The sequence below is a fragment of the Oncorhynchus mykiss genome, chromosome 3, assembly GCF_057628025.1.
Source record: "Oncorhynchus mykiss isolate SJ-2025 chromosome 3, ASM5762802v1, whole genome shotgun sequence".
NCBI lineage: Eukaryota > Metazoa > Chordata > Actinopteri > Salmoniformes > Salmonidae > Oncorhynchus > Oncorhynchus mykiss.
In genome coordinates this window covers 69324740-69351332 of record NC_143024.1, presented here as the reverse complement: position 1 = coordinate 69351332, position 26593 = coordinate 69324740, and the positions used below count along the sequence as shown (strand labels likewise).

General features: G+C 43.8%; 1 protein-coding gene and 1 non-coding gene across 51 annotated transcripts in view; one reads left to right on the top strand and one right to left on the bottom strand.

Moving 5' to 3' along the window:
• The window catches only part of clasp1a (cytoplasmic linker associated protein 1a), a 106223-nt gene that overhangs the window by 41895 nt on the left and 37735 nt on the right, over positions 1-26593 (bottom strand). For 44 of the 50 annotated variants that reach the window (XM_036974753.2, XM_090230013.1, XM_090230022.1 and 41 more), the window contains exons 3-8: positions 24427-24505; positions 24074-24177; positions 23604-23695; positions 23174-23249; positions 22660-22757; positions 11576-11646 (exon numbers count right to left, since the gene is read on the bottom strand). In XM_036974753.2, the coding sequence (XP_036830648.2) occupies positions 11576-11646; positions 22660-22757; positions 23174-23249; positions 23604-23695; positions 24074-24177; positions 24427-24505 (520 nt within the window). Of the gene's footprint in view, positions 1-7185; positions 7429-11575; positions 11647-22659; positions 22758-23173; positions 23250-23603; positions 23696-24073; positions 24178-24426; positions 24506-26593 lie in introns of those variants that run through there. The other 6 variants (XM_090230049.1, XM_090230051.1, XM_090230048.1 and 3 more) reach the window with 4 other exon arrangements.
• On the top strand, positions 24888-25012 carry LOC118964377 (U4atac minor spliceosomal RNA). The gene has a single exon (XR_005051425.1). It is a non-coding gene; the product is annotated as a U4atac minor spliceosomal RNA (small nuclear RNA).

The window sequence follows — 26593 nt, the reverse complement described above, 5'->3', positions numbered from 1 at the left end:
AAAGGCCAGTTTTATTGGTTCTTTAATCAGAACAACAGTTTCAGCTGTGCTAACATAATTGCAAAGGGTTTTCTAATAATCAATTAGCCTTTTAAAATGATAAACTTGGATTAGCTAAAACAACGTGCCATTGGAACACAGGAGTGATGGTTGCTGATAATGGGCCTCTGTACACCTGTGTAGATATTACACAAAAAAAATCTGCCATTTCCAGATACAATAGTAATTTACAAAATTAACCATGTCTACACAGTATTTCAGATCAATTTGATGTTTTTTAATGGACAAAAAAAAGTGATTTTTTTCAAAAACAGGGACATTTCTAAGTGAACCCAAACTTAACGGTAGTGTTGTTGTTTTTCTATTTTCTCTCTCTGCATTATGGGGAAGGGCCGTAAGTAAGAATTTCACTGTTAGTCTACACCGGTTGTTTATGAAGCATGTGACAAATAAAATGTTATTGGCAGGTTGTGTACTACTGTCATGATGTCACCTATCAATTCTACCGTTGTACCCTTAAGCAGGACAAAACTAGCTTCTCTCAAATATGTGTGTTTTAGGGTTGTATGGGGGATTTGAAGGGAGCAGAAGATTACTTTACAATGTAACTGCTGGACACAAAAGATGGTGGTGGACAGACTGACTGGGGCTACAAAGCAGGCAACAGCATCCTAACAGTCAGGGTTAGGGGAAATGCTTAGTTATCTCTTCAAGTCCAGACAACATAGAATTTATTCTGAACCATGACATTCGCGAAAAACATTCAACAAAAAAGATTTAAGTCCAGGCCTAGTTCAGACACGGGCAGTACACTAAATGCTTGGGTTCAGACTCTGCTATGACAAATGGGACACGAAAAGGGCAGATCTGAAAGGGGGAAGAAAAAAAACACAGGCTCTAAAATACCATGGACAGAAAACAAACAATGGCCATTTTGGGGGGGAAATGTTATCACAGCACAGAGACACATTTGTACTGTGAGACACACTGCAGCCATTTCAATGGCCTGGGCTATATGACCTCATTATAACTAAACACCCAGAAGTCAAACTTCACAGTAGCCAGTCACTCTCTCCCTTGTTCTGTCTGTCTGTGTCTGTCTGTCTCCCTTGTTCTGTCTGTCTGTGTCTGTCTGTCTCCCTTGTTCTGTCTGTCTGTGTCTGTATGTCTCCCTTGTTCTGTCTGTCTCCCTTGTTCTGTCGTTCTGTCTGTATGTCTCCCTTGTTCTGTCGTTCTGTCTGTATGTCTCCCTTGTTCTGTCTGTCTCCCTTGTTCTGTCGTTCTGTCTGTCTGTCTCCCTTGTTCTGTCTGTCTGTCTCCCTTGTTCTGTCTGTCTGTCTCCCTTGTTCTGTCTGTCTGTCTCCCTTGTTCTGTCTGTCTGTCTCCCTTGTTCTGTCTGTCTGTCTCCCTTGTTCTGTCTGTCTGTCTCCCTTGTTCTGTCTGTCTGTCTCCCTTGTTCTGTCTGTCTGTCTCCCTTGTTCTGTCTGTCTGTCTCCCTTGTTCTGTCTGTCAGCCTCCCTTGTTCTGTCTGTCTGTCTGTCTCTCCCTTGTTGTCCGTCTCCCTTGTTCTGTCTGTCTGTCCGTCTCCCTTGTTGTCCGTCTCCCTTGTTGTCCGTCTCCCTTGTTCTGTCTGTCTCTCTCCCTTGTTCTGTCTGTCTCTCTCCCTTGTTCTGTCTGTCTCTCTCCCTTGTTCTGTCTGTCTCTGTCTGTCTGTCTGTCTCCCTTGTTGTGTCCGTCTCCCTCCCTTGTTCTGTCCGTCTCTCTCCCATGTTCTGTCCGTCTGGCTCCCTTGTTCTGTCCGTCTGGCTCCCTTGTTCTGTCCGTCTGGCTCCCTTGTTCTGTCTGTCTGTCTCCCTTGTTCTGTCTGTCTGTCTCCCTTGTTCTGTCTGTCTGTCTCCCTTGTTCTGTCTGTCTGTCTCCCTTGTTCTGTCTGTCTGTCTCCCTTGTTCTGTCTGTCAGCCTCCCTTGTTCTGTCTGTCTGTCTGTCTCTCCCTTGTTGTCCGTCTCCCTTGTTCTGTCTGTCTGTCCGTCTCCCTTGTTGTCCGTCTCCCTTGTTGTCCGTCTCCCTTGTTCTGTCTGTCTCTCTCCCTTGTTCTGTCTGTCTCTCTCCCTTGTTCTGTCTGTCTCTCTCCCTTGTTCTGTCTGTCTCTCTCCCTTGTTCTGTCTGTCTCTCTCCCTTGTTCTGTCCGTCTCTCTCCCTTGTTCTGTCCGTCTCCCTCCCTTGTTCTGTCCGTCTCTCTCCCATGTTCTGTCCGTCTGGCTCCCTTGTTCTGTCCGTCTGGCTCCCTTGTTCTGTCCGTCTGGCTCCCTTGTTCTGTCCGTCTGGCTCCCTTGTTCTGTCCGTCTGGCTCCCTTGTTCTGTCCGTCTGGCTCCCTTGTTCTGTCCGTCTGGCTCCCTTGTTCTGTCCGTCTGTCTGTCTCCCGTGTTCTGTCTGTCTCCCGTGTTCTGTCTGTCTCCCGTGTTCTGTCTGTCTCCCGTGTTCTGTCTGTCTCCCGTGTTCTGTCTGTCTCCCGTGTTCTGTCTGTCTCCCGTGTTCTGTCTGTCTCCCGTGTTCTGTCTGTCTCCCGTGTTCTGTCTGTCTCCCGTGTTCTGTCTGTCTCCCGTGTTCTGTCTGTCTCCCGTGTTCTGTCTGTCTCCCGTGTTCTGTCTGTCTCCCGTGTTCTGTCTGTCTCCCGTGTTCTGTCTGTCTGTCTGGCTCCCGTGTTCTGTCTGTCTGTCTCCCGTGTTCTGTCTGTCTGTCTGTCTCCCGTGTTCTGTCTGTCTCCCGTGTTCTGTCTGTCTGTCTGTCTCCCTTGTCCTGTCTGTCTGTCTCCCTCCCTTGTTCTGTCTGTCGTTCTGTCTCCCTTGTTCTGTCTGTCGTTCTGTCTCCCTTGTTCGGTCTGTCGGTCAGTGCATCAACTTTTCACCTAGGGGTCTGACTGGCCCAGCCATAGCTTCAGCAACATAACGCAGTGAAATTATAGTCCTAGCGTTCTTTGTATAATACCTTTCTATGTTCATCTCATTTGTTAGGATGCGGCCGGATATATATCTGATAATTTGTCTCATGCACCCCCCTAATGTCTAAGGCATTCATTTCCCGTTATCTCCCTGTAGGAAGCATAAACATGACTGTAGTGGCAGCAGAGCAGAGCAGAGTTCAGCTAATGACATTCAACAGCTAGTTAATGTGACTGTCTTAGGGCTCCAATAGTTAATGTGCAACTGAATTAAAGACTCAGAGCTTCATTTATTTCTGATGGCAGAGAGCAGAGAGGTGATGATACGAAGGCAATGAGGCCGTATCTTATGTATCAGAAGCCATTTCCTCTGAGCAGGCAGCAGAGGGATGAGCAGAGAAAGAGAGTCACAGTGCATTGACTGCTGCTGTTAAGACTGTACACGTAGCAACTGCTTGTTTTGCATTTGAGACACACAAGTCACATCACACACAGTCCGATCAAATGAACACTGAAGCCGGGAGAGTTTTTTGAAAACCAACACTGTTACAGCAGACAACAACAAACATACTTGATGAAAACTGTCTGAAGACCAGATTAGTAGGCCAAGCAAAAACCCAGTTGGTGCACATGCACTGACTGTTTCCCCCGATGGGTGGCAAACCTTTAGTTAAGCTTTGGCAGAGCCGCCCATGCCCTGGCAAGTAGGTCCTGTAACCCTTACACAAACCTCAAAGACATCCATTCATTCATTACAAGGTCCACGTGGGCAGATTGCTATTCACAGAATCCACTTGGTTGGCACCCTGATGGACAGAGAATGAAGTGGACAACAGGGACATTCACACAGTTTGTTTATGGTAAGTGATTTCAGTCTCGCTTACTCGGTCTCTGGAATCAAAAACATAATACAACATTCAAGATCCATCTTATCAAAACCAACAGTTGTATCTCTTATCTAATGAACAACATGCATGTCCATATTTATGCATCACATTTCCCAACAACAGTGATGGGGATATGATAGGGAGTCTGAGAGAATAAAAGCCATAACAAATGGTTGGTTTGAATGAACAGAGCTTCACTCTGTCCTTGAACTCTCTCTTTTATCCCCGTGGGCACGTAGGCTACTTCTCTTACATACTAGCACTGGCATTTGGAAGACGATGAATGGGTACAGGTTATTCTCACCAGGCCTCTGGTGTTTCGTCCACCCTTCACACTCACTCACACACACACACACACACACACACACACACACACACACACACACACACGTCTAGGGTCTAAGTTATGTACACCCTGCCACCACCCCCACTCTGCCCCAGTGACCAGCACTGGAATGGTACTCTGCCCCCGTGACCAGCACTGGAATGGTACTCTGCCCCAGTGACCAGCACTGGAATGGTACTCTGCCCCAGTGACCAGCACTGGAATGGTACTCTGCCCCAGTGACCAGCACTGGAATGGTACTCTGCCCCAGTGACCAGCACTGGAATGGTACTCTGCCCCAGTGACCAGCACTGGAATGGTACTCTGCCCCAGTGACCAGCACTGGAATGGTACTCTGCCCCAGTGACCAGCACTGGAATGGTACTCTGTCCCAGTAACTGGAACGTGACCCATATAAAATGTGCACATTCACTCTGATGCAGCATCTTGATGTAGCAAACAGATGTAGTGATCATATCCTGTCACTGTTCCTTTATGTTTTGGGGTGGTTGTTACCTCGTACCACTGCACATCGACTCAGCACTCCCCGTATATAGCCATGTTATTTTTTACTCGTTATTGTTATTCACTGTTTATTTATTCCTTGTGTCACTATTTCAATTGTCATAATCTTTAACTTGAATTGTTGGAACAGGACCTGTCAGTAAGCGTTTTACTTTTAGTCAACACCTGTTGTTTACAAAGCATGTAACATTTGATTGATTTGATTTGGTTGTCGTGGTAACAGCAGGTCATGTGCATAAAAACCACTTCAGAGGAACATAAATCTGATCCGAGCGTCCAGACAGAGGTTGCATTTGGAGGATCGGCTTTGTATTAGGATTCAGATCCACATATGGAGGTGGTATAAATCGGAAGTCAAAAGATCAGATTGCCTGTGTACATCTAATCTTCTCATTTCACCATAATATTGACCAACCCCGTCTGAAATTCATAGCAGCTTTCAGCTCTCTGTCACAACAGACAAGATGGATTCTTCCAGGGAGGACCGAGGATCAACTGTGTGGTTATGTATTGCCCGGCCGTAGTCTAGCGTGTCTGACAGAGGAAGCTTTGATCAAAAAGCTGCTGGATGAAAATATGAGCTAAGCTTTTCCTTCCAAATATCTTCTGAATCAGGGAACAAACACAAAGCTTTCACGACAGGGTACAAAGCAGCTTGACCTGATGCATGACAGCCAGCCCCATGAAGTTACCCAGTCACAAACACACACAACAAACAACTTATGAGTCACTGACCACTGTTAAGTGCAGAGCTGTTTGGGCCATTGGGTGGTTGTGGCATTTTAAGAGAGCAGAAAACAGCACTAAATTCAACCTGCCGTCTTCCGTCACCACAGGGAGGAAAGACAGAGACCGCGGTGAGCCATCTTACCTGAGCAGGTCAACGCACCAGGTCCAACACCGTCAGACTCAGCACAAAACTGACTGAACTCTAGTGTTTACATAACAGTACAGCTATTAAAACAGACTCTCTTCAAAGGGCTCGCCACAGTGATTTCACAGTTTGCGTCGTCGCGTTCCAGAAATTCCACTGCAGAAAAGTAAGTAGAACTACGCAGAGACCTACACCAACGAAGCTCCGTCCAATCCGCTGCGTAGACCGTGTGGAGCACTTAACACTTCTTTATGCTGTACAGAGCTGCAGCATCCAGTGTGTGTGTGTGTGTGTGTGTGTGTGTCGCAGCTTGCACCGTGCGATCCTCAGTTCTTTTGAATCTTAATTCCATCTCTGGTCTTTGAGAACCTCACACACACACACACACTGAAGGCTGCTCACACAGCGCTCCCAGTCAGCACCACAACACTAGCAGTAGAAGGTGAGGCGTGTGACTCATTATAACAGGTACATGGTCTTAACTGTGACAACAAGGCAAGAACTGGTGTTCTGCTTCCTCAGAGCTGAGCCTTGTGGGAAAGACAAGCAGGCCATCTCCAGTCTGCAGTGTTTAATATAACACACACACACACACACACACACCCACAGGACCGTGTAGGAGACAAACAGTCTTAACATGAGCTAACGTACCATGGAACCCCAAGGATTTAACACAACAAGGATGCTTTCTAACCAAAGCACCAGCTGACACATTATAATTCCAGCATAATTCACAGTGACTTGGCTCAGGCCCATCACGCAGGCAGTTATTAATAACACTCCAATGAGAGCCATCCTTCAGTCCTCTCACTGCATTATGTATATGACTTCTAGAAATGTCCTGCAACAAAAATAAACAAAAACGGTTTTACACAGACGTCATAAAGTGTTGGGGGCACTGCAGCCTCCTGTTGTGAAGAGGGAGAGGGACATCTTGGAGGAGATCTCAATAAGAGATCTTTACCTGAGGTAGGCTATTAAACACATGTTAGTTAAAGTGCCCTCAACACTGCTTATTGAACAGGATGATCTGAGGTTAGGCACAGGTACAGTGAGATTGAGCCGTGACCGATGACGCAGCATCGCCAAAACAGCAGAACCCAACAGACTCGTGAAGCAGCAGGCTGAGGGGGCGAAACAGTTCCTACATTAAAACTGCAGGGAGGCAGAGAGGCGTGAAACACAATGTTTGAAATGTTAGCAGTGTGATATAGGCTACATAAAACTACACACCAAAACAGTGGTCTGTTTTATCATAATAACAACTCCCAGAGTCAGAATGGCTCACATAGTAAATAACAACAAATCCTTCTCTAATCAGAGTGCTGGAATACAACAGCCCATCATCTGGACAATATGAACTGAGCATACAATCTCAAACTGGTACATTGTCTCATAAGAAAGACACAAAATAAATAGGAAAAGGGTTAATATGATTTTCTCTCCCTTGCAAAACACTGCCCCCCCTTGCAAAACACTGCCCCCCCCCCAGTAGCAACTCTAAATAGGCCAGGAGAGAGAGAGAGGAAAGAGAGAAAGATGGAAGGAAAAGCTCTACAACCATTAGCACCTGAACCAGAGTCCAGTGTGTTCTGCCCTTGACATTAAAGAGTCCAGTCCATTCATGCTCTTACCTTCCCCGGCTGTCATAGTGCAAAGCCTTCCTTCCTTCCTTCCACGCAGAGAGAAGAGTGAACAGTCAGGGAGAATGTTGCTTTACGTCTGCGTGTGTCTCTCTCTCTCTCCCTGTTCTCCTCTCTCCATCCCCTCCCTTTCCTTCATCCTGTTCTAGTCTTGTGACTACTGCACCCGATACCGTTGCCATACCTCTCCCTCACCAGAACAAGAGGCTCAGGCTGCAGTGGCCCCCTCATTTTGCAGAGGAGTAACATTTGGGCTTTCAGCTGAAAAACATTTCTCCTACCACTTTGGCATGAGATGTAACAGAGACCTCATGGAGGGTGAACATACAGCACGACAAGCAGCACAAACTGAGTCAATAGATGGCTGCTCTGTCTGTATCTTTATCTCATTAGTGTATCATCAACAGTACCTAGAAGCCTTCTGCAAGAGTCATCTGGAGAGTTAGGCCAAATCATAATGTAGCAATGTGACATCACTGTACGTTTTTATGAGATTCCAGGCCACAATCAGAAAGCAGCCAAGCGCCCTACATATCACAACCTTTCACCTCTCGAGGAGGAAAGCCCAGTGCTGACACCTCAGGAGTCAGGACAGTCCAAATATCATATTCCATCATCTCTCTATCCAAGGACGATTCATTGCTAAAGCTCCTAGTTCATGTCAACTGAACTGGAGCATGGTCTACTTGCAGCATATGTATGCCCTTTTGGGGAATACATATTACGACTAGAGATAGAGATTCAATTCAATAGGTTTCTGAAGTGTACTCTTGTGGAGGGAGATATTGTATACGTTTTCTCCTGACAGTAGAAGAAGTACTCAGTCTCCTTGCTCTAACCAAACTGGCCCAGGGAGAGGGAGACAAATGTTTGGGCATGCAATTCAGAACATTATTTATAACGACTCCAACAAACAATCAATGCCCTTTCCTTGGGTTTCAGTCCATTAGCCACATGTCTACTGTGTTCCTTTGGGGTGATACAGCTGGTTGAGGAGAGGCTGAGGTTAATCTCGTCCGAAGGAAAGGAACAGCTACTCCTTCAGTTCACTGACTAGCTGAGAGCATTCTGACCCCAATCTGTGTCTCCAGGCAACGGCTAGCGGGCCCACACAACGCTGCACAGCACAGGGCCATGGCAGTACTCATTAGAACACATTGCAACAACAACAAGCATCTCTTATTGGCCAAGTTCAGGTAGTCCCTCCCGGTTTCAGTCTGTTTGGTGCATAATGAATATGACCCACGTCTCTACAACAAAAAGGCCCTCATTACATGTTGTGTTCTGTTGACTGCACTCCTGTCCTCTGCTATTTACTTCCCCACAGAAACTATTTCCCTCAGAGTGGAGAGCTGAGCTCCTTGTTGCAAGCTAAGGGGAAAATCTTAGTCATCGCCTAATTTGAGCAGAAGCGTTAGGGGAGAACAAAACGACAGCCCCAAGTACATAATGAACAGTTTAATAAGTGTCATGGAATGAATCATCTATTACTTTTCCTTTTCCAATGAAAATGTCATCAAAACCGTGTGAGCCTGAAAGTAATCTGGAAATATGAGTTTAAATAGTGAGGGGGTGAAGCAACAAAGCCCTTACACCGAGAGAGGTGTCCTTGAACGGTTTCCTCCCTTTGTAAAGTTGGACTCTGATCAACACTGAGCAAAAGCAGACATGGTGGATTGTTAGTGCTGTGATGCACAATAAAACAGAAAACGTATGGTTAACTTAAATATAATATATTTACTGGGCTACTTCTCAGGGTGGGTAGATTGCCATGATAGATGTGTTGTCTCTCAGTAAAGTCCATAGTAATTGTCCTTGAGGGAGAAGTTACTGAGGGCATGGAAAATAGTTCCTAAATGCTGAGCAGCTTCCACAGTTCTCCTCAGCTCAGCCATTCTACCTGTCCTGCAGACAAACACTACACCCAGTCAGCTAGAATGTGATGGAGTCAGCGAGCCATTGCCCATGACACTGCAAAGAGAACTCCCAGCTCTGCTTATACACCGACAGTGAACACCGACATTTCTATGAAACACACAAGAACAGTCTTACGCGCACACACGCAAACACTGAGGGAATGCGACATCTGAGGCCCAGAGGAGCCTGCCCTTCTGTGGGGAAACTCCTCCACTCAAGCCCAAGGATGTCCATCTGGCCCTCAGGCCTCCTCTCACTAACACACTAACCCACACACTGGCATGATGGCTGAGTGGACCTAACATGGGCAGGAGACAGCCAGGCCACAAAGGTGCAAACAGCAAGGGGGAGGAAGGAGAGGACGGAAAACAAGTGGTGAGAGAGAGGGAAGAGAGAAAGCTGAGGAACGATTGAGGAGTGAGTGAGAATACAACCGTAGGAGAGAGGAACTCCATTTCTAAGCATACAGTGCATTGCGAAAGTATTCGGCCCCCTTGAACTTTGCGACCTTTTGCCACATTTCAGGCTTCAAACATAAAGATATAAAACTGTATTTTTTTGTGAAGAATCAACAACAAGTGGGACACAATCATGAAGTGGAACGACATTTATTGGATATTTTAAACTTTTTTAACAAATCAAACACTGAAAAATTGGGCGTGCAAAATTTTTCAGCCCATTTACTTTCAGTGCAGCAAACTCTCTCCAGAAGTTCAGTGAGGATCTCTGAATGATCCAATGTTGACCTAAATGACTAATGATGATAAATACAATCCACCTGAGAGTAATCAAGTCTCCGTATAAAAGCACCTGCACTGTGATAGTCTCAGAGGTCCGTTAAAAGCGCAGAGAGCATCATGAAGAACAAGGAACACACCAGGCAGGTCCGAGATACTGTTGTGAAGAAGTTTAAAGCCGGATTTGGATACAAAAATATTTCCCAAGCTTTAAACATCCCAAGGAGCACTGTGCAAGCGATAATATTGAAATGGAAGGAGTATCAGACCACTACAAATCTACCAAGACCTGACCGTCCCTCTAAACTTTCAGCTCATACAAGGAGAAGACTGATCAGAGATGCAGCCAAGAGGCCCATGATCACTCTGGATGAACTGCAGAGATCTACAGCTGAGGTGGGAGACTCTGTCCATCGGACAACAATCAGTCGTATATTGCACAAATCTGGCCTTTATGGAAGAGTGGCAAGAAGAAAGACATTTCTTAAAGATATCCATAAAAAGTGTTGTTTAAAGTTTTCCACAAGCCACCTGGGAGACACACCAAACATGTGGAAGAAGGTGCTCTGGTCAGATGAAACCAAAATTGAACTTTTTGGCAACAATGCAAAACTTTCTGTTTGGCGTAAAAGCAACACAGCTCATCACCCTGAACACATCATCCCCACTGTCAAACATGGTGGTGGCAGCATCATGGTTTGGGCCTGCTTTTCTTCAGCAGGGACAGGGAAGATGGTTCAAATTGATGGGAAGATGGATGGAGCCAAATACAGGACCATTCTGGAAGAAAACCTGATGGAGTCTGCAAAAGACCTGAGACTGGGACGGAGATTTGTCTTCCAACAAGACAATGATCCAAAACATAAAGCAAAATCTACAATGGAATGGTTCAAAAATAAACATATCCAGGTGTTAGAATGGCCAAGTCAAAGTCCAGACCTGAATCCAATCGAGAATCTGTGGAAAGAACTGAAAACTGCTGTTCACAAATGCTCTCCATCCAACCTCACTGAGCTCGAGCTGTTTTGCAAGGAAGGAATGGGAAAAAATGTCAGTCTCTTGATGTGCAAAACTAATAGAGACATACCCCAAGTGACTTACAGCTGTAATCGCAGCAAAAGGTGGCGCTACAAAGTATTAACTTAAGGGGGCTGAATAATTTTGCACGCCCAATTTTTCAGTTTTTGATTTGTTAAAAACGTTTGAAATATCCAATAAATGTCGTTCCACTTCATGATTGTGTCCCACTTGTTGTTGATTCTTCACAAAAAAATACAGTTTTATATCTTTATGTTTGAAGCCTGAAATGTGGCAAAAGGTCGCAAAGTTCAAGGGGGCCGAATACTTTCGCAATGCACTGTAGCTGCTGGCCTAGTTCTCTCACACAGATGAGAACAACAAAAACTAAGACAGACAAACAGCCCAAATCAAAATGTGCCTAAATATCCAGCCTACAGAGACAGAGTCACGTGTAAGACAGAGAGAGATGGGGTAGATCTCCTCATTGCCATCACTGCAGAGCCCTATAGCTTTATGAGAAACTGCTTTCAGCTTAGTCAATATCAGCCAATAACACCGTATGTGGAGTCCTTCAAATAGTTCCAGAAACGAGAAGCGCATACAAAATACACAGGAACAGGAACGAGAGAGGAACACAGGAAGCAATCATAGACAAACACCTCGAGAAGCCATGGTAATAACCATGAATCAACAGCTGCATCACTCACCTGAACCTGAGGATGGGATCATGTTCCCAGATCTTTGGACTTCATCAAATCGGCTGAAGATTACATTCAACCTGCAAAAGGAGAGTTAGAGGGTTATATTCAACCAAAAGATGAGTTAGAGGGTTATATTCAACCTAAGAGATTGAGGAAAGGAAGGAAGAGAAAAGAAGAGAGAGAAAACAGGTCAGGAAACAGAGAGAGTGACAGGAAGATGAATCGCCGAGACTCACCGATTCAACGGACTGTATTGATCTCCACCTGTCAGAGAGAACATTTCCCCCTGGCCTGCTCAGAAGAGTGGAGAGCCAAACTAGACCAAAAATAGACTAGGGACGGGGGGAAGAAACTCAATGCAGTTACATATTGGGATGTTATTCTTGACTCTATATCGTATGATTTTGACAATATCGGAATAGAATTGTTGTTTCACAAGTTGGCTGTACCTGCACCAAAACTCAGGTATTTTTCCTTCCTAGCGTGTTCCCCATCTTCTTTTTAAATAGGGAGCCAATTTGTTTTCCGCACATTTATTTCAATGACAGATCAAAGCTTAATTTTCTTATGGCTCTCTGGTCCCTCTACTGCAGATATATGGTGAGCAATATGTTTGGAACATCAAATCGCAATAAAACTCTAAGTATCTAATCGCAATATATAAAGAATCGTGAGAATCGCAATACATATCGTATCGGCATCTACACCACGGTTCAAAAGTTTGGGGTCACTTAGAAAAATGTTGTCCATTAAAATGCATCAAATTGATCAGAAATACAGTGTAGATATTGTTAATGTTGTAAATGACTATTGTAGCTGGTTGCAACTATGTTAGCACAGCTGAAAACTGTTCTTCTGATTAAAGAAGCAATAAAACAGGCCTTCTTTAGACTAGTTGAGTATCTGGAGCATCAGCATTTGTGGGTTCGATTACAGGCTTCAAATGGCCAGAAACAAAGACCTTTCTTCTGAAACTCGTCAGTTTATTCTTGTTCTGAGAAATGAAGGCTATTCCATGCGAGAAATTGCCAAGAAACTGAAGTTCTCATACAACGCTGTGTACTACTCCCTTCACAGAACAACGCAAACTGGCTCTAACCAGAATAGAGGAGTGGGAGGCCCTGGTGCACAACTGAGCAAGAGGACAAGTGCATTAGTGTGTCTAGTTTAAGAAACAGACATCTCACAAGTCCTCAACTGGTAGCTTTATTAAATAGTACCCGCAAAACACCAGTCTCAATGTCAACAGTGAAGAGGCGACTCTGGGATGCTGGCCTTCTAGGCAGATTTCTTCTGTTCAGTGTCTGTGTTATTTTGCCCATCTTAATCTTTTCTTTTTATTGGCCAGTCTGAGATATGGCTTTTACTTTGCAACTCTGCCTAGAAGGTCGGCATCCCAGAGTCACCTCTTCACTGTTGACATTGAGACTGGTGTTTTGCGGGTGCTATTTAATGAAGCTGCCATTTGAGGACTTGTGAGGCGTCTGTTTCTCAAACTAGACACTAATGTACTTGTCTTCTTGCTCAGTTGTGCACCGGGGCAGCCGTTTCCAGCAACAATAGCCATTTACAACATTAACAATGTCTACACTGTATTTCTGATCAATTTGATGTATTTTAAAATTGTACTTTTCTTTCAAAGACAAAGGCATTTCTAAGTGACCCCAAACTTCTGAATGTTAGTGTTAGTATTGTGATAATAGCGTATCGTGAGGTCGCTGGCAATTCCCACCCCTAAAATAGATCAAATAAAACTGGCAGTTGATCATTTAATAGGTAGAATGGATGTTTGGAATGACCGTGGCCAGGAGAATGTAGAGTAGAAACCTGAAGGCAGGACTGATAAAATTGTATTACATTCTATCTAAGTTCCCCATTCTACATAATAACGATTATCTCCCCTTACAGTGGGGAAGAGTCACATACGTGTTTCTGTCAGTGTCTCTGTATCCATATTGTACCTGTAAGTCAAAAGCAGCCTGCAGCACTTGGAGAATTACTGCTGACTCATACTTACACAGATCCTCTCCATCTCATCTAAAGAATGTGTTATTTAGTGAACAGGGATAATCAGTCACTGACAGTCCCAGAGACATCAGTTCAAACACAAAAAGTGACTCAGCTGCTGTGTTGAGAGCGGTCGCTAACTAACTAAATGTTTACGACAGATATTTCTAAGCTACAGTTCTCTGCAAACTCAAATCAACAACATGTATAGATGTACTGTATGATGTACTACAGATTTAGGGTTTATCATCACTGCATTACACTGATAAAATGAGCCAGGGAACATATTTGGTGTCAAATAGGGAAAATGCTGCATAGATGCACTTAACAAGAACGTGTCTAGTAGGCAGCTAAATCCTTTTACACTCGGATGCAATTTTACACAATTTGCATCTCTCATTATATTCACATACACATATACTGTCTATACCAAACATTAAGAACACCTGCTCTTTCCATAACATACTGACCAGGTGAATCCAGGTGAAAGCTATGATCCCTTATTGATGTCACTTGGTAAATCAACTTCAAATCAGTGTACATTTTTTTAAATGTAAGCCTCGAGACAATTGAGACATGGATAGTGTATGTGTGCCATTTAGAAGGTGAATGGACAAGACAAAATATTTAAGTGGCTTTGAATGGGGTATGGTAGTAGGTGCCAAGCGCACCGGTATGTGTCAAGAACTGCAACGCTGCTGGGTTTTTCCACCCAAAAGACATCCAGCCAACTTGACACAACTGTGGGAAGCATTGGAGTCGAGATGGGCCAGCATCACTGTGGAATGCTTTGGACACCTTGTAGAGTCCAAGACTGGACAAATTGAGGCTGTTCTGAGGGCAAAAGGGGGAGTGCAACTCAATATTAGGAAGGTGTTCTTAATGTTTGGTATACTTGGTATAGTATAAAGGGGCCTCGCAAGCAGTTCTAATTCAATATCCCCTTTTCCCACAGATGGCAGTTTGTCATTCTAATTTTGTCCATTTAACATTCTCACACTGTGTGCAACATAGGTTATTTAAAGTAACTGTCCAGTGTTTCCAGATTTCTATTAAATATAACCTATAATTAATTAACTACAATATGAGTGAAATTGTTTTCCTTCCATTTATTTTTTATTAAGTACTTTAAAAAGCTGCTTTTCTGTGTTGGAATGGTGTGGTCCAGGGTTTCCGTTAAGAAGATATGACGCCAGACAACGTGACCGGGAAGATTTTAATTTACCGGCCATTAGACACATTTACCGGACACTTATGCGTTGGGTGTGTAACACAGAGCGTCCACTGGCAGTTCTCCGCATGACACAAATCAAATTTCCATTATGCAATTCATCTTAACAAAACATGCAACTCCTGTAAGGAAGCAGCGAATAAAAAGTCATTTTCAAACATTTGCCAAAATGTGATTCGCGTGGAAAAGGGAAAACACCATTCTAAAAAGCACACCTGATGCAAGCAGTATATGACAGAGGTGAAAATCTCAGCTAGAAAACTCAGAAAGAGGGTGAATTTAAAGATGCAACAACTAGGATGGGTTGCTACTGTGACTAGGATTGTCACCCTTTTTACATTTGTCTTCTAGACAATGAAAGAACTGTTGATATGAAAACCAATAGAACAGGAGAGAAATGGCATTTGAGGTAGTCTTTCATAGGCAGGGCGAGTGGCAAAAAGCCTAGTTGATTATTGAGTTACGTGTGAAATATGTGTGAATATAATGTGTCTTGAGTATCATTTAAAATGTTGAGACAAGAAGAAGGGGAGGGGTGTGAGGCGAAAATAGCCTACAGACCCGTCTCTCTCCAGAATGCATGCGCTCAGTGCTCCAGAATCCACTCAGCTGTCTCCTGTCAATTTTGTGCATTCATTATTTCATGTGAATTGTTTGTTCTTGATTGATTGTTTATTTTGACAAATTCCCCATTACATGTCACACATAGTAAATGTACAGTACCTGTTAATACCCATCATTTGGTTACATTCCTTTCTGACTCATTGCTTTGCAGGTCTCCATCCCCTCGACATAACTGTTTCTGTTTTGTCCTGTCACTCTAGAAGTGCATTGTATTACTAATTAGGCATACAGTCATTTACCGTTCTCGTTCTCAGAGAGAAACATTGTAGAGTTCACTTCTGAGAAACAAGTTTTGGTTTATTTCATAATCATCATTTACAAGTATAAATGTTTTCATTGTCTTTTGTTTGGAGTGCTTTGTTTTTCTCCCAGTCATTTTGGCTGGCAACATTTTTATTTAATCAGCTTTTCATTATATTTTTTTATGACCAAAAAGACAACAATTACCGGCTAACGGAAACCCTGATGTGGTCACACCCCAAAACAGAATGGTGTGGGCTAATAGCAATTCATACAAAATATTAATCAGAGTAGATCGCTGATTGGCCAGCTGCTCCTCCTCAGGAGGATGACATCATCCTCTATGAGGAAATGGTAAGCATTTTTGAGACACAATTTTTAGGTGTTTTTTTTTTAGGTGTTTTTTTCTCCAATTTATGCTTTGGACACAAAATAGGATGAGTCAACAACATTATGTGGGTAACAGAATCTTATTTGAATTTTAAAAGTGAGATTTTCACTGGACAGTGACTTTAAATCACATTCATTATATATAACTGTTGAAGACTGATGTATTCAAAGCTTTATTAAAAATGTTGAATCAAATAAATACAAGGTATTTGGCAGGAGGAATCTCCTCTGAACATATGGATATGAAGGCTTAGTTAGTATTTAACTGGATCTAACTAATCTCCATTGTAATTGCTCATGGATCTCTTGGAGTAAATGGATTGAGAGTGTGACTACAGACAGGAGGAGGGCACAGGTGGCCACAAGAGAGACTCAGCACCCACCCTGGCCTACACCCCAGACCAAATCTAATCATGGGCAGAGGAAGCACTCCTAAAGGGAGACCAAATAAGCTTACCCTCTTCACGTTCCCTTTATAAAAAGGCATCTCTTCCCTTTGGGTCTGGGAAATAGTTTTGCAATACTAGCTAAAACAATGAAGAGTGGTATGATAACTAATACAAGGACCAAAAATGGCAGCAGTAAACTGCTAGGGGGGAGATCAGAGAGACAGATGGCTCGGTCAGAACAGATGTTCCCCTTTAACTCTCGAACCACAGAGACAAATGGGAATGAATCAATCTGCTTCCCTTCCCCACTCAACCATGCAGGCACTTAGCTGGAGGCCAGGCTGAGTCATCACAATTGTCCCCGTCACACCCACTACCATCATGATTAAATACGGTGGTATCACTTGGTATCATATCACTGAGAGACTTCAAGGGCAACTCAAGAGCCTCTGTGGCCAAAATTAGCCTATCGCAGGCTATCCAAGCTCTCCTCAGTAGCTGTTCTCCAATGAGGCATCACGATACAGTGGATGGTCTAATCCAATAACAAGTGTATTGGTGTATGGATTCATTCAATAAAGACTGACGTCTGGCTACCACACTCTATCCCTTCCCTACAGCCAATCCACAGGCAGGCTGGTGCGGCAGCGGTAACGTTATATATTGCCCATGGTGCTTCACTAATTGGAGGTCTGACAGCCACAGTGAAAGGGCAGCTAGCTAGCTAGTGGTTATGGAGGAGTGTTCCTTTATTAAACGCTGCAGGCCAGGGCAGAGCTCGTGGAGGGGGATCAGTAGATTATGACCACTGATAGAAGACACTAGACAGCCATTCTGGGGTTATGGTCTGAGGCTACCAGAGGATATGAGGCTTTATGTGGATAGCTGGACACTAGGGACAAATGAAATGATCAGCTTTCAGGGAGGCACTGCAGAAAAGTGAGACGATCATTTTCAGAATGCACTTTTGATTGAATGATTCTGTATTGTCAGTGTTATACAGTGATCTTGAATGAAACACATCTAACACTTGATATCAACAGATAATTTAGCCTAGGTTGTTTCCTTTACACGAGACCAACACCTCCTCCACATTGGTCTGGTCTACAGGGTTCTGGCCTACAGGGGCATTTCTACAGGGTTCTGGTCTACAGTGTTCTGGTCTACACAGTTTTGACAGTGTTCTGGTCTACAGTGTTTTGACAGTGTTCTGGTCTACAGGGTTCTGGTCTACAGTGTTTTGGTCTACAGGGTTCTGGTCTACAGGGTTCTGGTCTACAGTGTTTTAACAGTGTTCTGGTCTACAGGGTTCTGGTCTACAGTGTTTTGACAGTGTTCTGGTCTACAGGGTTCTGGTCTACAGTGTTTTAACAGTGTTCTGGTCTACAGTGTTTTGACAGTGTTCTGGTCTACAGGGTTCTGGTCTACAGTGTTTTGACAGTGTTCTGGTCTACAGGGTTCTGGTCTACAGTGTTTTGACAGTGTTCTGGTCTACAGTGTTCTGGTCTACAGTGTTTTGACAGTGTTCTGGTCTACAGTGTTCTGGTCTACAGTGTTCTGGTCTACAGTGTTTTGACAGTGTTCTGGTCTACAGTGTTTTGACAGTGTTCTGGTCTACAGTGCTTTGACAGTGTTCTGGTCTACAGTGTTTTGACAGTGTTCTGGTCTACAGTGTTCTGGTCTACAGTGTTCTGGTCTACAGTGTTTTGACAGTGTTCTGGTCTACAGTGATTTGACAGTGTTCTGGTCTACAGTGATTTGATAGTGTTCTGGTCTACAGTGTTTTGACAGTGTTCTGGTCTACAGTGTTCTGGTCTACAGTGTTCTGGTCTACAGGGTTCTGGTCTACAGTGTTTTGGTCTACAGGGTTCTGGTCTACAGGGTTCTGGTCTACAGTGTTTTAACAGTGTTCTGGTCTACAGGGTTCTGGTCTACAGTGTTTTAACAGTGTTCTGGTCTACAGGGTTCTGGTCTACAGTGTTTTGACAGTGTTCTGGTCTACAGGGTTCTGGTCTACAGTGTTTTGACAGTGTTCTGGTCTACAGTGTTCTGGTCTACAGTGTTTTGACAGTGTTCTGGTCTACAGTGTTCTGGTCTACAGTGTTTTGACAGTGTTCTGGTCTACAGTGTTCTGGTCTACAGTGTTCTGGTCTACAGTGTTTTGACAGTGTTCTGGTCTACAGTGTTCTGGTCTACAGGGTTCTGGTCTACAGTGTTCTGGTCTACAGTGATTTGACAGTGTTCTGGTCTACAGTGTTTTGACAGTGTTCTGGTCTACAGTGTTTTGACAGTGTTCTGGTCTACAGGGTTCTGGTCTACAGTGTTTTGACAGTGTTCTGGTCTACAGGGTTCTGGTCTACAGTGTTTTGACAGTGTTCTGGTCTACAGTGTTCTGGTCTACAGTGTTCTGGTCTACAGTGTTCTGGTCTACAGTGTTCTGGTCTACAGTGTTTTGATAGTGTTCTGGTCTACAGTGTTGAGACAGTGTTCTGGTCTACAGTGTTTTGACAGTGTTCTGGTCTACAGTGATTTGACAGTGTTCTGGTCTACAGTGTTCTGGTCTACAGTGTTCTGACAGTGTTCTGGTCTACAGTGTTCTGGTCTACAGTGTTTTGACAGTGTTCTGGTCTACAGTGTTTTGACAGTGTTCTGGTCTACAGTGTTTTGACAGTGTTCTGGTCTACAGTGTTCTGGTCTACAGTGTTTTGACAATGTTCTGGTCTACAGTGTTTTGACAGTGTTCTGGTCTACAGTGTTTTGACAGTGTTCTGGTCTACAGTGTTTTGACAGTGTTCTGGTCTACAGTGTTTTGACAGTGTTCTGGTCTACAGTGTTTTGACAGTGTTCTGGTCTACAGTGTTTTGACAGTGTTCTGGTCTACAGTGTTTTGACAGTGTTCTGGTCTACAGTGTTTTGACAGTGTTCTGGTCTACAGGGTTCTGGTCTACAGTGTTTTGACAGTGTTCTGGTCTACAGTGTTTTGACAGTGTTCTGGTCTACAGTGTTTTGACAGTGTTCTGGTCTACAGTGTTTTGACAGTGTTCTGGTCTACAGTGTTTTGACAGTGTTCTGGTCTACAGTGTTTTGACAGTGTTCTGGTCTACAGTGTTTTGACAGTGTTCTGGTCTACAGGGTTCTGGTCTACAGGGTTCTGGTCTACAGGGTTCTGGTCTACAGGGTTCTGGTCTACAGGGTTCTGGTCTACAGTGTTTTAACAGTGTTCTGGTCTACAGGGTTCTGGTCTACAGTGTTTTAACAGTGTTCTGGTCTACAGGGTTCTGGTCTACAGTGTTTTGACAGTGTTCTGGTCTACAGGGTTCTGGTCTACAGTGTTTTGACAGTGTTCTGGTCTACAGTGTTCTGGTCTACAGTGTTTTGACAGTGTTCTGGTCTACAGTGTTCTGGTCTACAGTGTTTTGACAGTGTTCTGGTCTACAGTGTTTTGACAGTGTTCTGGTCTACAGTGTTTTGACAGTGTTCTGGTCTACAGTGTTCTGGTCTACAGTGTTCTGGTCTACAGTGTTTTGACAGTGTTCTGGTCTACAGTGTTCTGGTCTACAGTGTTCTGGTCTACAGGGTTCTGGTCTACAGTGTTTTGACCGTGTTCTGGTCTACAGTGATTTGACAGTGTTCTGGTCTACAGTGTTTTGACAGTGTTCTGGTCTACAGTGTTTTTAACAGTGTTCTGGTCTACAGTGTTTTGACAGTGTTCTGGTCTACAGGGTTCTGGTCTACAGTGTTCTGGTCTACAGTGTTCTGGTCTACAGTGTTCTGGTCTACAGTGTTTTGATAGTGTTCTGGTCTACAGTGTTTTGACAGTGTTCTGGTCTACAGTGTTTTGACAGTGTTCTGGTCTACAGTGATTTGACAGTGTTCTGGTCTACAGTGTTCTGGTCTACAGTGTTCTGACAGTGTTCTGGTCTACAGTGTTCTGGTCTACAGTGTTTTGACAGTGTTCTGGTCTACAGTGTTTTGACAGTGTTCTGGTCTACAGTGTTTTGACAGTGTTCTGGTCTACAGTGTTCTGGTCTACAGTGTTCTGGTCTACAGTGTTTTGACAATGTTCTGGTCTACAGTGTTTTGACAGTGTTCTGGTCTACAGTGTTTTGACAGTGTTCTGGTCTACAGTGTTTTGACAGTGTTCTGGTCTACAGTGTTTTGACAGTGTTCTGGTCTACAGTGTTTTGACAGTGTTCTGGTCTACAGTGTTTTGACAGTGTTCTGGTCTACAGTGTTTTGACAGTGTTCTGGTCTACAGGGTTCTGGTCTACAGTGTTTTGACAGTGTTCTGGTCTACAGGGTTCTGGTCTACAGTGTTTTGACAGTGTTCTGGTCTACAGTGTTTTGACAGTGTTCTGGTCTACAGTGTTTTGACAGTGTTCTGGTCTACAGTGTTTTGACAGTGTTCTGGTCTACAGTGTTTTGACAGAGTTCTGGTCTACAGTGTTTTGACAGTGTTCTGGTCTACAGTGTTTTGACAGTGTTCTGGTCTACAGTGTTTTGATAGTGTTCTGGTCTACAGTGTTCTGGTCTACAGTGTTTTGACAGTGTTCTGGTCTACAGTGTTTTGACAGTGTTCTGGTCTACAGTGTTTTGACAGTGTTCTGGTCTACAGTGTTTTGATAGTGTTCTGGTCTACAGTGTTCTGGTCTACAGTGTTTTGACAGTGTTCTGGTCTACAGTGTTCTGGTGTACAGTGTTTTGACAGTGTTCTGGTCTACAGTGTTTTGACAGTGTTCTGGTCTACAGTGTTCTGGTCTACAGTGTTTTGACAGTGTTCTGGTCTACAGTGTTTTGACAGTGTTCTGGTCTACAGTGTTTTGACAGTGTTCTGGTCTACAGTGTTCTGGTGTACAGTGTTTTGACAGTGTTCTGGTCTACAGTGTTCTGGCCTACAGTGTTCTGGTCTACAGTGTTCTGGTCTACAGTGTGTTGACAGTGTTCTGCTCTACAGTGTTCTGACAGTGTTCTGGTCTACAGTGTTTTGACAGTGTTCTGGTCTACAGTGTTCTGGTCTACAGTGTTTTGACAGTGTTCTGGTCTACAGTGTTTTGACAGTGTTCTGGTCTACAGGGTTCTGGTCTACAGTGTTTTGACAGTGTTCTGGTCTACAGTGTTTTGATAGTGTTCTGGTCTACAGTGTTCTGGTCTACAGTGTTTTGATAGTGTTCTGGTCTACAGTGTTCTGGTCTACAGTGTTTTGATAGTGTTCTGGTCTACAGTGTTCTGGTGTACAGTGTTTTGACAGTGTTCTGGTCTACAGTGTTTTGACAGTGTTCTGGTCTACAGTGTTTTGATAGTGTTCTGGTCTACAGTGTTTTGACAGGGTTCTGGTCTACAGTGTTTTGACAGTGTTCTGGTCTACTGGGTTCTGGTCTACAGTGTCTTGACAGTGTTCTGGTCTACAATGTTCTGGTCTACAGTATTTTGACAGTGTTCTGGTCTACAGTGTTCTGGTCTACAGGGTTCTGGTCTACAGTGTTTTGACAGTGTTCTGGTCTACAGTGTTTTGATAGTGTTCTGGTCTACAGTGTTTTGACAGGGTTCTGGTCTACTGGGTTCTGGTCTACAGTGTCTTGACAGTGTTCTGGTCTACAATGTTCTGGTCTACAGTATTTTGACAGTGTTCTGGTCTACAGTGTTCTGGTCTACAGGGTTCTGGTCTACAGTGTTTTGACAGTGTTCTGGTCTACAGGGTTCTGGTCTACAGTGTTTTGACAGTGTTCTGGTCTACAGTGTTCTGTAGGCTGTTGAAAGGATCAGAGAACGTGTACAATAAGCACTTTAAGATGAAATGGAAGAGGCCTTTAAATTAGACCACACCCCTCTTTTCCTTTGTTGTTGGCTACAGTATTTGCACAATAACCTGGGGGTGGGGCTGAGGTGTGTGTCCTACCCTCCATACACACACCGCCTCCCACTCTGGGAAGTGTTTACCTGATCAATGCACATTGTTTTTCACCTAAGAAATAAAATTACTTTATTCTGCTTCTGTGTTTTTAACTATGATCACAACCTAACACCCTAACGCCTTGTGCTGGGAAGGCTGCTGAATCAGCACTATACCTGACCCATTTACACACTCGGTACAGTAAGAGGGGTGGAAGAGGGAGAAAGAAGTATGAATAGTGATGAGGGGGAATGTGAGCGAGAGAGAGGACGGACACACACACACACACACACACACAGAGACAGGAGGTCCATCGTACCGTGACTGTGGCAGGCCCTTCTTGCTAAGGTCCATCCTCACCCTCTCCCCCACGTGTCTGTAGATCTCCACCAGGCAGCCCATAGCTGCGTCTCTCACCTGAGGACAACGGGGGTAAGGTTCAAAAGGCAATCTTAGCGTTCTTAGACTGGATCAACTGTCTGTTAGAACTAGCTGGAGAATGCAATTATCATTCACTTATATAAACCCTGTTTCAACCATATTACTTGAAAACGTTCCACAGATGTTTATACGCCCACTAGTATATGTCTAATGCTCTTAAAACAGTAACTGTAGATAAACATTTAACCTGCCTCCACCAGCAGATGGCACTGTCATGTTGTATGGTTGTACATCTCTGTATAGCCACTAGGGGGCTCCATGTCCCTATGGTAAAATGCTGCTGCAGTCGACTCCTTTGTCTGTGCTAGAACTCTCTCTCTCCCTGGCCAGCAATGTAATAAACTGATTCATGACACAGCAAACAGACTGGGACACAAATAGGCTGTACATACCTGACTGGTGGGATCTCCTAGAAGATTACATATGTGAGGGACTATTTTACTGAGGGTTAGGCCTTGGGCTCCGTACCTGGAAGAACAAAGACAGAGGATGTCAATGACATCATTAGGTAAGCATTAGCTATAGCATCACAACAAAATAAAGACTCCTGACTATAAAGACCTTACCATAATATCATTGTATAGTTCTCTATGATACACATCAGATAATATTGTCACATTTTAAATCAAGGCTCATCCATACTCTTGGCAGTCAGCAAAATGTCCATTGCTATCAGATACTTATACCCTGTCCATTACGCACTAATGACAAAAAACATCAGCAATGTTAAAATAAATCAGCTGAGAGCTGTAATACACATCTGGTGTATAGGAAGGAAAAACAGATTCAAAGATGGGTGATTGAGAGGCCAGGCAGTCTTACATGTTGAGAGTTGAGATGAGACAAAGGCACGCTCCCTCTCTGGTCCTGTTGTTCTTGTGTTTGAAGCCTCCCAGCATTCTGTCCCAAACATACTAGGGAGGAGAGGTCAGGATATTTGTACCAGGTCAACAATCAATCACTTTTTTAAAAATGTTATCATGGATCAGGGTCATATAAATTAACATACAATCGAGTCAGGAATCAAAGAGTACTAGGGATTCAGAAATCAATAAACTTGGAATTTATCAATTTGAGATCGTAAGATTGACCTTTGATAGTACTGTAGTATCACAACGAGAAAGCCAGGGAATCCTATGATCCTGGTTTGTCAATAACTCATCTGTGTCTGTGTGTGTCTGTGTGTGTGTGTGTGTGTGTGTGTGTGTGTGTGTGTGTGTGTGTGTGTGTGTGTGTGTGTGTGTGTGTGTGTGTGTGTGTGTGTGTGTGTGTGTGTGTGTGTGTGTGTGTACCTGTGGGGAGGCAGCCTGCTCCATGATCTTCAGCAGCAGGATTTGATCTTGGTCTCTGACTTGGTCTTTGGAATCACCCAGACGATCTATCAGACTGGCCAGTACTAGAGACACAGGAGAGAGATGGAGACACAGAGAAGAGAAGAACAGACAGGGAAAGAGGTAGCATTGTTATCTAAAGGTGTGAACAAAGAGTTAAAAATCCAATGAAGCTCAATAGTCTAGTCTATGCAGGGATACAACACAGTTTTTTTAGTCAGACATTTTGTCTAGAAACCTAAACCTATTTATATTTGAACTAATTTAACCATGAAGAAAGTTATATTTTTTAAATAATAAAATGACAATCTTACCTGTTCCCACATGGTTCCTAAATCGGTCCTGTAACCTTGTCACTAAGGCAGATAAAAGGTCTATACCTAGCAAAGCCACCTGGAAAACACAAGAGGGACATTTTTAATAAATATAAAAATACAAAATGACAAAATATGAAAAGCCACATAGAAATTACAATATCATAATGTCATTTTTTTACCAACATTATTATACTAAAACGAACAATTTCCCCCACCTTCAGATTGAGTTCCGTATGCAAATTACTTTTGCAAAGGATTGTGGGTAAACTGAAATATCCTCACTTGATCTGCTCATAACAGAACAATGGTTGATGCTGCTGCTCTGAAACCTTCGTAATGTTGACCTATTAAACTTTAGTACAGCACTGCCATAGAAAAATTATTTAAAGAATTGCCACCCACCATGGGAAAAACCATGGCTGATGTAAGCTAAGCGCACTGCCCCCCCAATGTATTCAACTTTCCTTGTCATGGGGTGAGGGAGCTGCTCAATGAACGTCTAGTGAGAGTAGCCCTGCTAACACCATAACGACACATAAGCATCACCTGAGCTCGCTCAGTCCATGGTGCAATTTTTGGAACCTAATCTTGTAAATAACATGCCACACTGACCAAGGATCCCAGCTGCATTGAAGAATACTGGCATCTACTGGTCTGTGTGAGAAATGCAGGATTTTCCAGACATCATTACAGCTTCAGGGATCATCAACTTGATTCGGCCACGGGTCGATTTTTTTCTTCAGCCGATGGTCAGGCGGCCATTACTTAATTACAAAAAAATAGCTGACTGTAAATTGACCACAAAAAACCTAAAAATAGATTTAACGTTTGACTAAAATAATAATTTTAAACCTTTATTATGTTCGGGAATATTTCGGGGGAAAAAAGTTTATAATTTGGTGCTGATTGGCTGGTGTTTTAAGTCTTATGTCCATTAATAAAATAAATAACTGAATAAATATTGGGGAACCCTGGTCCATGTTATCCAATTTAACAGTAAACAGTCAGCTTCCTTATACTGCACAACTTTAACAAAATATCCTTTCCTCAATTTAGGCTACAGACTGGTTAAAGTTTACTTGAACACTACCAGCAGCAGGCATGTCTCCTCTGGGGGTATAATCCTGATCCTTTGTTCCCAGGCGCAGACAAATGGGAATTACAGTAATTATACTGATGACAAGCCTGAAACAAAAGGCCTGGAGGAGAGAACTAAAACTGGGTGGCCAGAGGAGAGGACAACAGTACAGTGAGTCAGACCTTAAAAAGAGCCCCAAACTGCAGCTCTGATTTCAACCACATTTAGTGTCTTCTCAGAGCAGAATTTAGATTCCCTCTATGGACAGAAACTACTCACCCCAGAATCTGCTTACCCCATTGCGGTCAAAAGCGTATGATTACACTCATATGCACACTCTCCCTGTATTCATCTACACACAGACACACACAATGTCAGACTTGGGTGTTGGCCAATAGTACCGGGAGGCAGGGTCATCAGGGGGAGAGGCGGATGGAGGATGGCTGCTGCAGTGCCCCCTTCCTGCCTGTTGGTAGTGTGTGTGTGGGTATGTGTGTGTGTGTGCATCCTCTCTCTAGTCTCCACCCCCAGTCTGAGAGACAGACCCCTCCCGCTCCCTGGTCCCTTCAGACAGACAGATGGCTACCCCCTCCTGTTTCCCCCTGGCTCAGGGCTGGTAAACATAGTAGGGATTTGTCCTATCATCATGAATACTCTACACTTCATTTCAACATGGCCTTCTCTGTCATTTCCCCTCTGTGACTTTCACCAGGGGAATGTTGATGTTCTGAGACAAGCTGGCAGACTGACTGGGTCTACCGTTCTACTTTTAGTCAACACTTTCTTTATCTTGTTTGTTTTAAAAGTTCACAGGAGGTGGTGATGAAGAATAAATACAGGCAGAATGTACACTCTCCCGCCAGCCCAAATCAATTCTGACCTACAACACAATTAGACAATTCCCAGACCTGTCTGTCTGTCCCACCTTGGCTAACTAGCGAGTAGCAGAGTATGGATACCCACCCAGAGATATATGCTACAGGATATTGAGGCTGGTGGCCATCCTGTCTGATGACACGCTGGTAAAAATAAGCTCAGCTCAGTCGCTGTGGGACCCACGTCCCCATTAAACCTGCAGCTCTCTCT